Genomic DNA, 15,363 nt, shown 5'->3' with positions numbered 1-15,363 from the left:
TCTTGTTTACAATTAAATCAAAGAGGCACTTGTAAGTCAGACAAATATAACATAACATTTATAATGAAATAACCACAAATGTCTTTTCTGTGCTCTCATCATTATCCGTTTTATTCAACCCCCAAGTGACATTCAATCTTAGTACTTAGTACAACATCCTTTTCCAGTTATAACAGCTTTTAAACATGAAGCATAGCTTGACACAAGTGTCTTGCAGCGATCTACGGGTATCTTCGCCCATTCTTCATGGGCAAAAGCCTCCAGTTCAGTCACATTCTTAGGCTTGCGCGCTGCAACTGCTTTCTTTAAGTCCCACCAGAGGTTCTCAACCTGATTTAAGGCTGGTGACTGCGATGGCCACTTCAAAATGTTCCAGCCTTTAATCTGCAACCATGCTCTAGTGGACTTGGAGGTATGCATGGGATCATTGTCCTGTTGAAAGGTCCAACGTCTCCCAAGCCTCAGGTTTGTGACTGACTGCATCACATTTTCATCCAATATCTCCTGGTACTGAAGAGAATTCATGGTACCTTGCACACACTGAAGCTTCCCTGTACCTGTAGAAGCAAAACAGCCCCAAAGCATGATTGACCCCCCGCCATGCTTCACAGTAGGCAAGGTGTTCTTTTCTTCATAGGCCTAGTTCTTCCTCCTCCAAACATAGCGTTGATCCATGGGCCCAAACAGTTCTAATTTTGTTTCATCAGTCCACAGAACACTATCCCAAAACTTTTGTGGTTTGTCCACATGACTTTTGGCATACTGCAGTCGACTCTTCTTATTCTTTGGAGACAGCAAGGGGGTGCGCCTGGGAGTTCTGGCATGGAGGCCTTCATTACGCAGTGTGCGCCTTATTGTCCGAGCTGAAACTTCAGTACCCACATCTGACAAATCTTTTTTCAGTTCCTCAGCAATCACACGGGGACTTTTCTCCACTTTGCGCTTCAGGTAGCAGTCGAAGTCAGCATCTTCTTTCTGCCACGACCAGGTAGCGTTTCAACAGTGCCCTTTGCCTTGAATTTGCGAATGATGCTTCCTATGGTGACTCTTGGTATGTTTAAAGAGGACCTTTCACTCGTATATAAACTAACTCTATCTGTGGGCAGGGCGGCGCCCAGGGGTCCCCCTGCACTTACTAGTATGCCTGGGCGCCGCTCCGTTCGCCCGGTATAGGCTCCGGTGTCTCAGCTCCGTCTGTTGTACTAGACTGATTTTTTGTAGGAGGCGTGTCCCTTGCTGCAGCACTGGCCAATCGCAGCGCACAGCTCATAGCCAGTCTATGAGCTGTGTGCTGCGTTTGGCCAGCACTGCAGCAAGGGACACGCCTCCTACAAAAAATCTGTCCAATACAACAGACGGAGCCGAGACACCGGAGCCTATACCGGGCGAATGGAGCTGCGCCCAGGCATACTAGTAAGTGCAGGGGGACCCCTGGGCGCCGCTCTGCCCACAGATAGAGTTAGTTTTTAGTTTATATACGAGTGAAAGGTCCTCTTTAACATCTTTGCAATCTTCTTATAGCCATTGCCCTTCCTGTAAAGAGAAATCACCCCTTCTCTTGTCTTCCTGGACCATTCTCTTGACTTCACCATGTTTGTAAACACACCAGTAAATGTCTAGAAGGAGCTGAGTATCACAGTCCTTTTAAATCTGCCTAATTGGTGCTTATTATGCTTGATTGCTGCTCCTTGACATCCACAGGTGTTTTCAATACCTGATCGAAAACACTTGAATGAACCTCTGTTCTTAAGAGTGGTAGTCTTTAAGCGGTTGAATAATTGTGTCAATGAAGAAATCACAAAAAAAAATAAAAATTAATACTGTATTACAAAAACAATTGATGTCATTTTAGTTGCATTTGGTTCTTTAAAAAGTCCTTGTAAGATTTCATTCTGAACACAATTACAAATGTACACTAAATTTCCTAAAACCCTTTATAGCATTGGGGTTTGAATAATTTTGAACACAACTGTATACCCAGTTATGTACTTATTCTTAATTTTTTTTTGACATTTTTTTGCTTTGTCTTCTCTTTCAAGGGAAAATTCAATTTAAAAAGGGGTCACTAAGACAATGTAAAATATATATATCCCAATACTTGCTCTTTTCATTCCCTCTTAGTTCCCTGTGTCTTGCTGGAGCAGGAGTGGGATTGTTTAGAAAAACCCCATCCCTATGTTGTTTGGAGCAGGTCAGTTAGATTACCCCTGTGTTCTCTGAAGGATTCTTAGAAGACTGATTAGGCCCTATTACATTACACCAGGGATGCTCAACCTGCGGCCCTCCAGCTGTTGTAAAACTACAACTCCCACCATGCCCTTCTTAGGATGATAGCTGTAGGCTGTCAGGGAATGATGGGAGTTGTAGTTTTGCAACAGCTGGAGGGCCGCAGGTTGAGCATGCCTGCATTACACAATTTTGGGCCAATTATAGGCAATACGAACACTTGTTCCCCATAATCATCTAGTATAATCGAGCAGCCGATCAGCTAATAAGTGAGCAGACATCAATCACTGGCTGATCGGCATCTTTCATCAGGATGAAAAATGACAATTATCAGCAGCACATCTCACTGTGTAATCAGAGGCGTGCTGCCATTAATGAACAGACTGTGGTAGCAATTGTTCCTCCTACATTTACGTAGTATGCGTTACCATGTGTAATCAGACCTGTGCCAACAAGCGCCAATGGATGTGTTATCTTCCACTGGCACTGCTCGAAGATTGTGCAGTGTAAGGGTGCATTCACATGACTGTAAGCGTTTTGCGGTCTGCAAATTGCGGATCTGCAAAACACGGATACCGGCCGTGTCTGTGCCACAATTTGTGGACCGCACATAACCAGTGCTATATAGAGAATGCCTATGCTTGCTATCCCCATCTTTTGCAGCCCCATTGAAATGAATGGGTCCGCATCCGTTCCGCAAAATTGCGGAACGGATGAGGATCCATTTATACGGTCATGTGAATGCACCCTAATACCAATCTTTGCTTCAGCAAAACAAAGAACATGCTATAGACTGACAAAGCGTGCAGGCACGTTTATCTCCCGATTACTTTTTTCTCCATATCTAGACTTGGGGTTCTTTTAACATACCCTTAGATGTTTATGCTTTTTTAAATTACTTTTTAATTACTTCTTTTTTATCATCAAGCATACCACTGGTTTCTGATACTTAGGATTGCCAGTTGCATTTTTGTATTGCTGGACACACAGAAATCACATTATTTTAGAAGATCAGACAACAGCTACCCAGTGGACCTCACCTGCTTAGCAATTGCTTTGCTGTCCAGTTTATTGTAAACTTTTCTTATTCTTGCCACAGTTAGAGAAGACACTGAAAGTGCATATAGGCCAAAGGACACCTTTTCTTCAGGCACCAGAGAAACCAGCAATGGAGTACCCGATTCAGGCTTCGAATCCTTACCTGTAATATAAATCAGAAGAGAAAGGGTTGATCCAAATAGGCAAACATTCAGGGGTTTTCTGGGTGTCTAATACTGATGACCTACCCTAAGGATAGATCATCAGTACCTGATAGGTGGGGGTCAACACCCGGCAACATCCAGTGACGTGTCGATTCATTGGATAGCTGCTGTGCTATAGCCACAAGACCCATGAAACTGACTTCACACCCTGGGATCAAACAGCTGTTCGGTGTTGGACCCCCACTGATCAGATATTGATGACCTATCCTGAGGACTGGTGATCAATATCAAAAACCCGGAAAACCCCTTTAAGCGAACCAAAAAATAATAATAATAATAAAAAAAAATCTAATGGAGCACTTGTACATATTGTATTTGTATAAAGGAAAAAAAAATTAAATTTTAAACACAAGGGAAATTATGGAAAGTGGTCAGGGCACTGGGTCGGTTCAGAGATAGATGGTTGCTTAGTGAAACCACTAAAACTGATGTGTTTCTTTTACCTGGTTGATCAAGGTAAAGAATTTGAATTTAGGAAGAATATTTAAAGGGATTGTCCCAGGCAGGAGATTAATCACCTACCCATAAGTGATAAAATGTTTGATTCCTGAAGTCCTCATTGATCACAAGAATGGAGATCTTGAGAACCACCTGCCTTTCACCCCACTGCATGACCTCAGCGAGGAGGAGTTCGAATGAAGCGTTGGTCAGAGGGCACCCTCCCAATACATTCAATGTCTATGGGACTGATGGAAACAGTAAATACAGTGCTCATCTGTTTCCAATGGCCCTATAGGCTAAAGCAGAAAGTGCACATTCGTGAACAATGCTCCATTCAAACTCCTCATTGTAGTAATGCAGTAAGGATGACAATGGGGGCCTCAGTTCTAGTGATCCCATCAATGAGACCCCACGCAATTAAACATTTATCACCTATCCACAGGATAGGTGATAAATGTCCTTTTTGGGCAACCTCTTTAAGGAACACTCCAGGTAAACAACTACTATATATGGTGTTTAGCCAAGTGTAGGGCTACACTTGGCTAAACACCATTACGCAGGAATTTAAAGAACATCAAGAAAATTATCCATGAGTCATACAAGTGACTTAGAATTTACAAATGGCGACAAGACTTTTTAGTCTTGTCGCCATTTGCGACTAGACCCGCAGCTCTGCAGTTGAATACAGCGGCGGGCACAGGAGATGATAGTTCTCTGCCCCGCCGCCGATGTTCTTCTCAGCAGCGCAGTGGAGGAGTCTCTCCCTTCCCCTGTGCTGCTGCCGCCGCCGCCAGTAAGAAGAGAGACGAGAGGAGGAGGGGAGGGGCTGTGGCCACTGTGCCACCAATTTTTATTATACTGGGGTGTTGGGGGGGGGGCGGCACCTGACCTCTATGACCGGGAGCTGCGATCAGCTGCAGTTAACCCTTAAGGTGTGGTACTTGAGGGGTTAACTGCAGCGGATCGCAGCTCCCTGTCATAGATGTCGGGTGTCTGCTATTTGATTCCGGCACCCACCTCCTGCATTTGTATTAACAGGTCAGTTATCTTCATTGGTGGCGCACCCCCACCCCAGTATAATAAACACTGGTGGCGCAGTCCACCCCCCTTCCCCCAGTATAATAAACATAACTCACCTCCTCCAATTGATTGCGTATCTGCCGGTCTCCTGTTCTTTCTTCAGGACCTGTCAAAGGACCTGTGGTGACATCACTGAGCTCATCACATGGTCCATTACCATGGTGATGAATAATCTGATGTACCATGTGATGAGCACAGTGATGTCACCACAGGTCCTGAAGAAAGAACAGGAGATCGGCAGCTACGCGATCAATTGGAGGAGGCGAGTTAATTTTTTTTATTTATTTTTTTAACCCTCAATTGACCTTCTACTAAGAATTCTGTATTAAAGAATGCTATTATTTTTCCTTATAACCATGTTATAAGGGAAAATAACACAGTGAATAGACTTTCATCCTAGCAACCATGCGTGAAAATCACACAGCCCCATTACCTTCTATGGGGCCTGAGTTGCGTGAAAAACGCACAAGATAGAGCATGCTGTGATTTTCACGCAACGCACAAGTGATACGCGAAAATCACCACTCATGTGCACAGCCTCATAGAAGTAAATGGGTCCGGATTCAGTGCGGGTGCAATGCGTTCACCTCACACATTGCACCCGTGCAGAAATCTCGCCCATGTGAAAAGGGCCTAAGGGTGAATAGGACAAGGGTTCCAGCCCCTAAGGGGGCTAATAGTAAGTTTTAAAAAACAAACAAAAAAAAAACACAACACAAACACTAAGGCTACTTTCACACTTGCGGCAGTCTGCCACCTGGATCTGCCGATCTGCATGTGACTGAAAGCATTTGTGAGACGCATTCGCATGCGGATCCATCTCACAAATGCATTGCAAGAACAAATCCATCTCTTCGTTTGTCATGCAGACAGGCGGATCAGTCTTGTATCTTTTTACACATTTTTACCGGTTTGCGCATGTGCAGACCGGAAGGACGGATCCGGTATTTTGAATGCCGGATCTGGCACTAATACATTCCTGTGGTGAAAAATGCCGGATCCGGCATTCAGGCAAGTCTTCAGTTTTTTTCGCCGGAGATAAAACCGACTGAACTGAAGACATCCTGATGCATCCTGAACGGATTACTCTCCATTCAGAATGCATGGGGATATACCTGATCAGTTCTTTTCCGGTATTGAGCCCCTGTGACGGAACTCTATGCCGGAAAAGAAAAACGCTAGTGTGAAAGTACCCTAAAATATTAAGTTTAAATACCCCCTTTCCCAATTTTACATATAAAATATATAAACAATAAATAAACATATTACATAGCGCTGCGTCCGAAAAGTCCAAACTATTAAATTATAAAAAAATATCTCCTATGCGGTGAGCGCCGTAACAGAAATAAATTAATAAAAACCATGCGATTTGCCATTTTTTAATCACCTTGTCACCCCAAAAAATAGGATAGGACTGTTCTATTATGGGCCGAACGTTTCATAAAATGCGAAATGCACGCAGCTTTTTTTGGTGTTTTTTTTTTTGTGGTATTGAGTATCGCAATACTTTTTTATGGTGACGAAAGCTAATCAAAATTTTGGTATCGAAACAACCCTACGCCGATCTGATCGGAGTAGCGTTGTCATGATATCAAAATTTTGATTCGGTTTCGATTTGGGGACAAAATGTAATTTGGCTCCTAAATTTTTCAGTTCAGGAGCCACTAGGTATTTTTTTTTTTGTCTGGAGCACTGCCTCCGAGACCCTTCACTAGACACAGAGTAGCGGTTTTGCCAGGAGCATTGTTTAGCACTGATAAATAGTCAACTGTAGAATCAAAGATAAAATAAACTCACATGGAGAACAAACCGCTTGAAAACTTCCAACATAATTTGGTCCCAGTTCATAAATGACAGCGACACTTGCTGCAGTCAAGACTTCCTCTAAAAAGTGAGTTGGCCCCAGGCGCCAAACAAGGGACGAGAGCTGGCGTTGAGCTGGAGGAGTGCCAACGTATGCGTAGACAGTGCTAACCACTGGGGGATTAGCTGAACCAGACACACCTGGACTGCTGTGTACATAATGCAGCTGTACGGATTAAAAAAAAAAAAACGCAATAAAATAATTATTACATTGTATTTAAATAAGACACAATATTAATACTCAGTTGATTACAATTGCTTAAACCGTGAAATGCTGTGAAAATCAGACCACCACTTTAAAGCAAACCCATCATGTTGAACATGCAGTCCGCACTACAGCATGTTATAGTGCAGAAGGAGCTGAGCAGATTCATATATAAGTTTGTTGGGAAAATATGCTGTATAAGGGCCCATGCACACGGCCGTGTTTCACGGCCGTGTGCGGGCCGTGGAACCGCGGCCTGGATCCCTCCTGAGAGCAGGAGCGCACGGCGTCACTGGTTGCTATGACGCCGTGCGCTCCCTGCTGCCGCCGCAATACAGTAGTACACTGGTATGATCTATACCAGTGTGTTACTGTTCTGTGCCGGCAGCAGGGAGCGCACGGCGTCATAGCAACCAGTGACGCCGTGCGCTCCTGCTCTCAGGAGGGATCCAGGCCGCGGTTCCACGGCCCGTACACGGCCGTGAAACACGGACGTGTGCATGGGGCCTAACTTGTCATCATTCATTCATTTAAATTCCTAGTCAGTGATTGACCGCTATCTCTGTATACAAACTTATACGGAAAAGGCTGCTCATCACAAATGAGCCCACCCACTGGACTACTAAGGCCAGAAAGATCACAGGCTTAAAGGTTACAGTTTTTTTAATTTTACTCATTTTGGGCTAAATTTTTTTTTCAATTGGTCTGTATTAAAAATATTCAGCCGTTCTATAAAAGGGTTAAATGTTTTTCTAGCAGTGTGACTCGTACTTTTGCTTTTACTTTGTGCCGGTCATCGAATGACCATTATCTCTAAACTACTAATAGGTTATAAACACTTAAATAAGTCACATTCTTAGGCTACATGCACACGACCGTATGTGTTTTGCGGTCCGCAATGGCATCCATTTTTTTTGCGGACCCATTGTAATAATGCTTATCCTTGTCCGCAAACTAGAAAAAAATAGGACATGCACTATTTTTTTTGCAGAGCAATGGAACGGACATACTGATGCGGACAGCACGCGGTGTGCTGTCCGCGTTTTTTGCGGACCCATTGAAATGAATGGGTCCGCATCCTAGCCGCAAAAAAAAAAAAAAAACGGAACTGACACGGAAACAAAATACGGTCGTGTGCATGAGGCCTTACCAGTAAGATGAGAATTGAGCTATAATGAGTGTTTATAAGGTCAGATATCAGAGATAAGGGGCTGTCAGTTGACATTCTTGATGGAACACAGTAAAATACAGAGCAGAGCATTCTACTAGAGAATCTCAAGGCTGTACAGAGAAAGGGACTCAAAGTTTTTAGTACTGACCTATTGAAAAAAAAATATTTTGCTCAAAATGAGTACAATTCAATAATAAAAATAATAATTGTACATAGCCTGCAATCTGCACTGCACGTGGCACTTGATAAACTATAATGTCTCCCTGTTGCCCCCATACAGTATAACGTCTCCTTGTGGCTGCCCCCATACAGTATAACGTCTCCTTGTGGCCCCCATACAGTATAACGTCACCTTGGGGCTGCTCTAGTGCCCCATACAGTATAACGTCACCAAGCGGCTGCCCCCGCACAGTATAACGTCACCCTGTGGCCCCTGCCCCCATACAGTATACAACCGTATACATCCTACAGATAGAACCGGCCCTTTGAGGGTGACCAAACTGCTGATGCGGCCCCTGATGAATTTGAGTTTGACACCCCTGCTTTACGGTAAGAGCAGTGAGACTATGGAACTCTCTGCCTGAGGAGGTGGTGATGGTAAATTCACTAAAAGAGTTCAAGAGAAGCCTGGATGTATTTCTGGAGCGTAATAATATTACAGGCTATAGCTAGTAGAGAGGGGTCGTTGATCCAGGGAGTTATCCGATTGCCTGATTGGAATCGGGAAGGATTTTTTTTCCCCCTTACCCTAAGTTCAGACCTGAGCGTTTTACAGCGCGTTCCTACGCGCTGTAAAACGCTCAACACGGAGAAACCAATGATTCCCTATGGGAATGGTTCTCACCTGGGCGTTTTACAGCGCGTACGATCGCGCTGTAAAACGCCCGATGCTCAAACAAGTTCTTGAGCTTTTTTTGGGGCGTTTGTCGCGCGTTCCCGCACATAGATATTCGGGAACGCGCGACAATGTGTGCACGCCTGTCTCTGTATGCGCGTTTGTAAACGCCCGTACAATCGTGCATACAGAGCGCTCGTTTCAGAACGCTCAGGTCTGAACCCCCTGTGAAGTGAGGAAAATTGGCTTCTACCTCACAGTTTTTTTTTTTTTTTTGCCTTCCTCTGGATCAACTTGCAGGATGACAGGCCGAACTGGATGGAGAAATGTCTTTTTTCGGCCTTATGTACTATGTTACTATGTTTAATTCTGCTCAGCTCCACCTGCTCTACAAACTTTAAATACTAGTCAGTAATTATGAATAAGTAAAATTATCTAAAAAAGCAAACCTACCTTTACAGTACTGACTAGCTGCCCATCAAGGTAGAGAGTGGCGGTGCTATTTTTCAACATGCCTTTACTCATGACTAGAACCAGATGATGCCATTGACCTTCCATTATCAGCTCGCTGCATCGAAATCGGGCACAACAAGGTAGGATTTCATAGAAAGAGGACTCTTCACTAAAGTCATCCACTGAAGAACAAATAAGTAGATATTCATTACTGACAATAAGACTCCAACGTACTTTAAACAAAAAAAAAAAAAAAAAAAAAAAAAAAAAAAAAGAGAGACCTAGAAACCCTTAAAGGGAACCTGTCACCGGGATTTTGTGTATAGAGCTGAGGACATGGGTTGCTAGATGGCCGCTAGCACATCCGCAATACCCAGTCCCCATAGCTCTGTGTGCTTTTATGGTGTAAAAAAAACGATTTGATACATATGCAAATTAACCTGAGATGAGTCCTGTACGTGAGATGAGTCAGGGACAGGACTCATCTCAGGTAAATTTGCATATGTATCAAATCGTTTTTTTTACACAATAAAAGCACACAGAGCTATGGGGACTGGGTATTGCGAATGTGCTAGTGGCCATCTAGCAACCCATGTCCTCAGCTCTATACACAAAATCCCGGTGACAGGTTCCCTTTAAGTAATTTTGGTGTCCACAGAGAGTGTACGGAGGTTTATCTGCTTTTTAGGTAATACATATTACATTCTGTATTCCATGGCTGATACTAGGAAAAGGTTGCTTAAAACAGTGCTGTTTAAACTTCTGCAAATGGCTGATTGGCTGGGGAAGCTGGGAGTCAGACCGCCTGATATTGATCAGCTATCCTAATGGAAACCCCTTTAATAGTTCTTAGACAACCCTAAGCCCAGGTTAGGAACTTGTGCAGAGCCAGGAATTTACGCTTCTGTGGCAGATATTGGACAACTGACCCTCTGATAGAATAGTAAAATCTCTCTTCTGACTCATGGGTAGAGTGTTAGCATAACAACTATTAAACAGCTCAGAAAAAGTAAATTTGCTTCTCTGAATCTAACGTCTTTCAATAAGATTCTATCCAATAAAGATTCTATCCAATAAGGCCTCATGGACACGACTGTGCAGTTTTTTTTGCGGTCCGCAAAAAACGGAAGGCGCCCGTGTTGCCTTCCGCAATTTGCGGAACGGAACGAGCGCCGGCAATATAAATGCCTATTCTTGTCCGCAAAGCGCAGACAAGAATAGGACATGTTATATTTTTTTAGTGGGACCGCGGAACGGAGCCATGGATGCGGACAGCACACGGAGTGCTGTCCGCATCTTTTGCGGCCCCATTAAAATGAATGGCTCCGCATCCGAGCCGCCAAAATGGCAGCTCGGATGCGGATCCAAACAACGGTCGTGTGCATGGGGCCTAAAGGAGATATTCCTACAGTTATTGCATATCCATCCACAGGATATTCCACAAAAGGTTTACACCTATCTGTAGAATGGGATTCCCCCGAGCCCCATCTTGGCCAGTGAGGCAGCACCCAGACGGACAATGAATGAAGAAGTGGCTGCACATGTTGATGCAGCATATAGTGCACACCTCATCAGCCAGGACAGAGTTTGGAGACCTCCGGAGAGGTGTAGGTCTCATAGGGGTACTCACATCCACCAGAAAGTTATGGCATATGACATAGATAAATATCCAGGGTGTTCCATTAAAGGGGGTACCCAGGAAATGGTAATGATGAGCGTTGCGCGCTCCGGGCAGCTTTCCAAGCATAGCACTATACATTATATAGTGGCTGTGCTTGGTACTGCAGCTCAGCCTCATTCACTTCTATGAGGCTAAGGTGCAGCTAGACCATGTAACCGATGTATGGTGACATCACTGGCCTAAGAAGAGGCTGCAGCACTCACAGTATGCCCGGCCTTTCCTAAAAGCTGATCGTCAGGGGTCGGGCCTCTGCTGATCCAATATGGATGACCAATCCGGAGGACAAATCCAGAATAACCCCCTTAAGGATCACACAACCATCCGAGGTCCCATTTGAGAGTTCGGGTATGCCCACTAGTTGAGGTTTCTGCATGCAGTTTTGGAAGTCAAAATCAGGAGTGGATCAAAAAGGACAGATACAATTTCTCTTTTTTGAATTCACTTTTGGTTTTGGCTTCCAAAACTGCATGCAGAAACCTGCCCGTGAGGCTGTACCCTTCTGTCAGGTTTGACAGCGGGGACAGGGCACCATAAAGTGGTAATATTTGCATGGAAAACTTCAGAAACTATGATGGATCCTATTAAAAGTCAATCCATCATACGTCTGATCTGGACCATGCCATGGCTTCTGGTTAGAAAGGAAGCCACTATGCAGACGTGAATAGAGCCCGATTTCACTAGTTTTTTGTATTGCACTTGTACAGTTTACTAACTAGAAAATGATTGCGCTCAAAGCTGGTATTTACCATGATTCTGAAGCAGTTCTTCCTTTGTGGACACCATCAGGGACTTGTCTTTTGCAGAAAGTACAATGGCTAGACAGACGTAGTGCTGCTCAGAGGAGTTTGCGCGCCGCACAATGGTGAGAAGTCTCACTGGGTGATTGTTTGGTGGAGTACTGAAATGCTCAATGCAGAACCAGGTGGAATACGATAATCCAGATGGTGGTGGAAAAAGATGTTCCCCTAAATGAAAAAAAAATAAAAATAATCATAATAACGTCAAAAAGTTTACAGAATGCTCACATGTATGAGGATAAGAAAGTACTGTATACTGCACTTAGGTTTGTATGTTCGAGAGCGGCATCTGATCTGTGGTTTGATATCATTTATGACAAATGGATGTCATGTCCTCCAGAAGGCACTTACTCACTGACATGAATTGGTGACGACATAATATAAATCTATATAGTAGCTGTGGTCAGCACTTTGCGTCACATCTCTATGTATTTCTAGTCACATTACCCAGACTGTGGGAGTGTTTATGCAGTAATAAGCATACATTAAGTAGTACACTTAGTGGATATCCCCAAGTACAGTACTATTTCAGTGCTGTACATGCTGTGTATTCATTAGCATGACTTACTTGAGAAGCCCATTACCTGTTCCTATGCCACTCAGCACTGTGCCATCCATAAGCCCTGTAGTAACTGCATTACTGTTTGGCGCATTGTGAGGAGCCAAACTTGGCAAGAAAAGGCACCTATTGAAGAGAAAATACATTGAAATCTTGAAAACCTGTCAATCAATTCAAACATTTCTGAAATACATGTGTTTCTACCCATGGGGTTCAAATAATAAAAAGCAGCATTTACTATATAACAATATCTTTTGGACTATAAGACTCACTTATAGTCTGCAGTCACGGTGCTCCAGCAGTGCCAGACCTCCGCCACTGCTTCCTTAATGATCCAGCAAAGAGCTCATACAGCACTTTGCTGGATTAGTGAGAGGTGTGCGTCTGGACAGCTCTCCCTCCCTGTCTCACACCAATCTATGTGATCAGAGCAGACGGGAGAAGAACATGCTGAAGGTCCCCAGGCAGTAGGAAAATATATGAAAGTTCTGACTTACTGTAGCTAAAGGATCTCTGGTGATGTCACCACTGGCAGGAGTTAGACCAGAATAAGAAGAGGACTACACAATGGGTACTGTACTATACACTGTAACGTGCGATTTTTAATTAGTATTTATTTTCTAATTTCCTGTTGTCTAAACCTGAAGGAGGAGTGTTAAAGGGCTTCTGTCACCCCACTAAAGTCATTTTTTTTTTTTTGGGTACTTATAATCCCTATACTGCGATAGATCAATACGTAATGTTATTAATCATTTTGGTTCAGTAGATAATGCAAAAAACTGACTTATCATATGCAAATTACCTGTCTACCAGCAAGTAGGGCGGCTACTTACTGGTAGCAGCCGCATCCTCCTCTCATAAAGACGCCCCCTCCTCATGTTGATTGACAGGGCCAGCGGTTGCGCTCGTTTTCTGCTGGCCCTGTCTGCATTCAAAATCTGGCACCTGCGCCGTACCGGTCTTCAGTCGGCGCAGGCGCACTGAGGGGGGGATGGCCGCTACATCCTCAATGCGCCTGCGCCGATGACGTCACATCTACACCTGGCGCAGGCGCACTGAGGAAAGAGCGGCCGAGTGAGCGTCCTCCCCTCAGTGCGCCTGCACCGACTGAAGACTGGTACGGCGCAGGCGCCAGATTTTGAACGCAGACAGGGCTAGCCAGAGGACGAGCGCGTTCGCTGGCCCTGTCAATTAACATGCGGAGGGGGCGTCTTTATGAGAGGAGGATGCGGCTGCTACTAGCAAGTAGCCGCCCTACTTGCTGGTAGACAGGTAATTTGCATATGATAAAAGTCAGTTTTTTGCATTATCTACTGAACCAAAATGACTAATCACATTATGTATTGATATATCACAGTATAGGGATTATAAGTACCCAACAAAAAAAAAAGAAAAAGACTTTAGTGGGGTGGCAGAAGCCCTTTAAGGTCCAAAAAATACAATCTATTTATTTTATTTTATGCACTGATATAGCGCTGACATATTTCGCAGCACTTTACAGGCATCATTACTCACTGTCTCCAATGGAGCTCACAATCAGATCACTATCAGTATGTCTTTGGAGTGTGGGAGAAAACCGGAGTACCCGGAGGAAACCCACACAAACATGGGGAGCACATACAAACTCCATGCAGATGATGTCCTTGGTTGGATTCAAACCTAGGACCCCAGCAATGAAAGGCACCAGTGTTAACCACAGCCACCATCATGGGAGTCTCTCCTTATACATAACAGATGCAGCATTACTTACTGGTTACAATATTCAAAACACTGGCCAATCAATTAAAATCAATAATTTTTCAGTGAACAGCTTGCATTTTTTATCTGACCAGACATGTTGGCCAGGAAAAATCCCATTAAAAGTAAAAAAATAAATAAAAAAAAATGAAATATATATATATAAAAAAATTATATATATATATATATATATATATATATATATATATATATACACATATATACACACACACACACACACACACACATAATAAGCAAGCTACCATAGCAACTATGTAGAAAAACAAATAAGTAGCAGCACACCTCTAAATGTACTAAGGTAAACAGATGGATGTGTGAACAGGGTCAAATACATGACTACCATAATTACTATTAAGCGGAGTAGAAGATCTTAGCTCATATAATTGATCAAAAATATGTCGGGCTCATCTACCAAACGTCAAGGTGACTTCTCATGAGATGGGACCTACTCTAACACGGAGTGTCCAGCTCCATTGTAACTCTGATTAAAAGCACCAGGCAGGTAGGCGGGAGTGTTAAGTTCCACAGAGGATGCCTACTCCTCTGCTATATATACTCTATATCCTCTGTGGAACATTCACCTGTTTACCTTAGTGCATTTAGTGGTGTGCTGTTACTTATTTGTTATATATATATATATATATATTCAGAAGAAAAAAATATTTTAAAGGCTGTGGACAACACTGACACGTTAGTAATTACTTTAAAAAAAGTTGCAGTGTATACTTAAATCCTTGATTTATTTTCATACCAGATTGATATATAGTTTTGTGGGAAAACATTCATTATAACTTGTATTTCATGCATTTAAATTCCTGTTCATTCTGGACTTTGAAGTCAGGGGGCGGTCCTATCAATGTTCGACAGCCTTCCCTCTATGACTGTGTATACAGAGATAGCTGTCAGTCACTGACTGGAGACAAGGAGACGGTCCTATCAGTGACTGACAGCCTTCCCTCTATGACTGTGTATACAGAGATAGCTGTCAGTCACTGACTGAAGACAAGGAGACAGTCCTATCAATGTTCGACA

The 15,363-nt window shown here is 43.5% G+C and overlaps 1 protein-coding gene across 5 annotated transcripts in view; it reads right to left on the bottom strand.

The window, feature by feature from the left end:
- Positions 1–15,363, bottom strand: part of WDFY3 (WD repeat and FYVE domain containing 3) — a 315,047-nt gene that overhangs the window by 92,938 nt on the left and 206,746 nt on the right. For all 5 annotated transcript variants that reach the window (XM_044304189.1, XM_044304218.1, XM_044304197.1 and 2 more), the window contains exons 19-23: positions 12,599–12,699; positions 11,964–12,182; positions 9,537–9,718; positions 6,807–7,038; positions 3,267–3,427 (exon numbers count right to left, since the gene is read on the bottom strand). In XM_044304189.1, the coding sequence (XP_044160124.1) occupies positions 3,267–3,427; positions 6,807–7,038; positions 9,537–9,718; positions 11,964–12,182; positions 12,599–12,699 (895 nt within the window). The remainder of the gene's footprint in view (positions 1–3,266; positions 3,428–6,806; positions 7,039–9,536; positions 9,719–11,963; positions 12,183–12,598; positions 12,700–15,363) is intronic.

Source organism: Bufo gargarizans, chromosome 1 (assembly GCF_014858855.1).
Source record: "Bufo gargarizans isolate SCDJY-AF-19 chromosome 1, ASM1485885v1, whole genome shotgun sequence".
In the NCBI taxonomy this organism is placed as follows: domain Eukaryota; kingdom Metazoa; phylum Chordata; class Amphibia; order Anura; family Bufonidae; genus Bufo; species Bufo gargarizans.
Note: the sequence above shows the minus strand (reverse complement) of the source record. Positions and strands in the feature narration are given on the sequence as shown.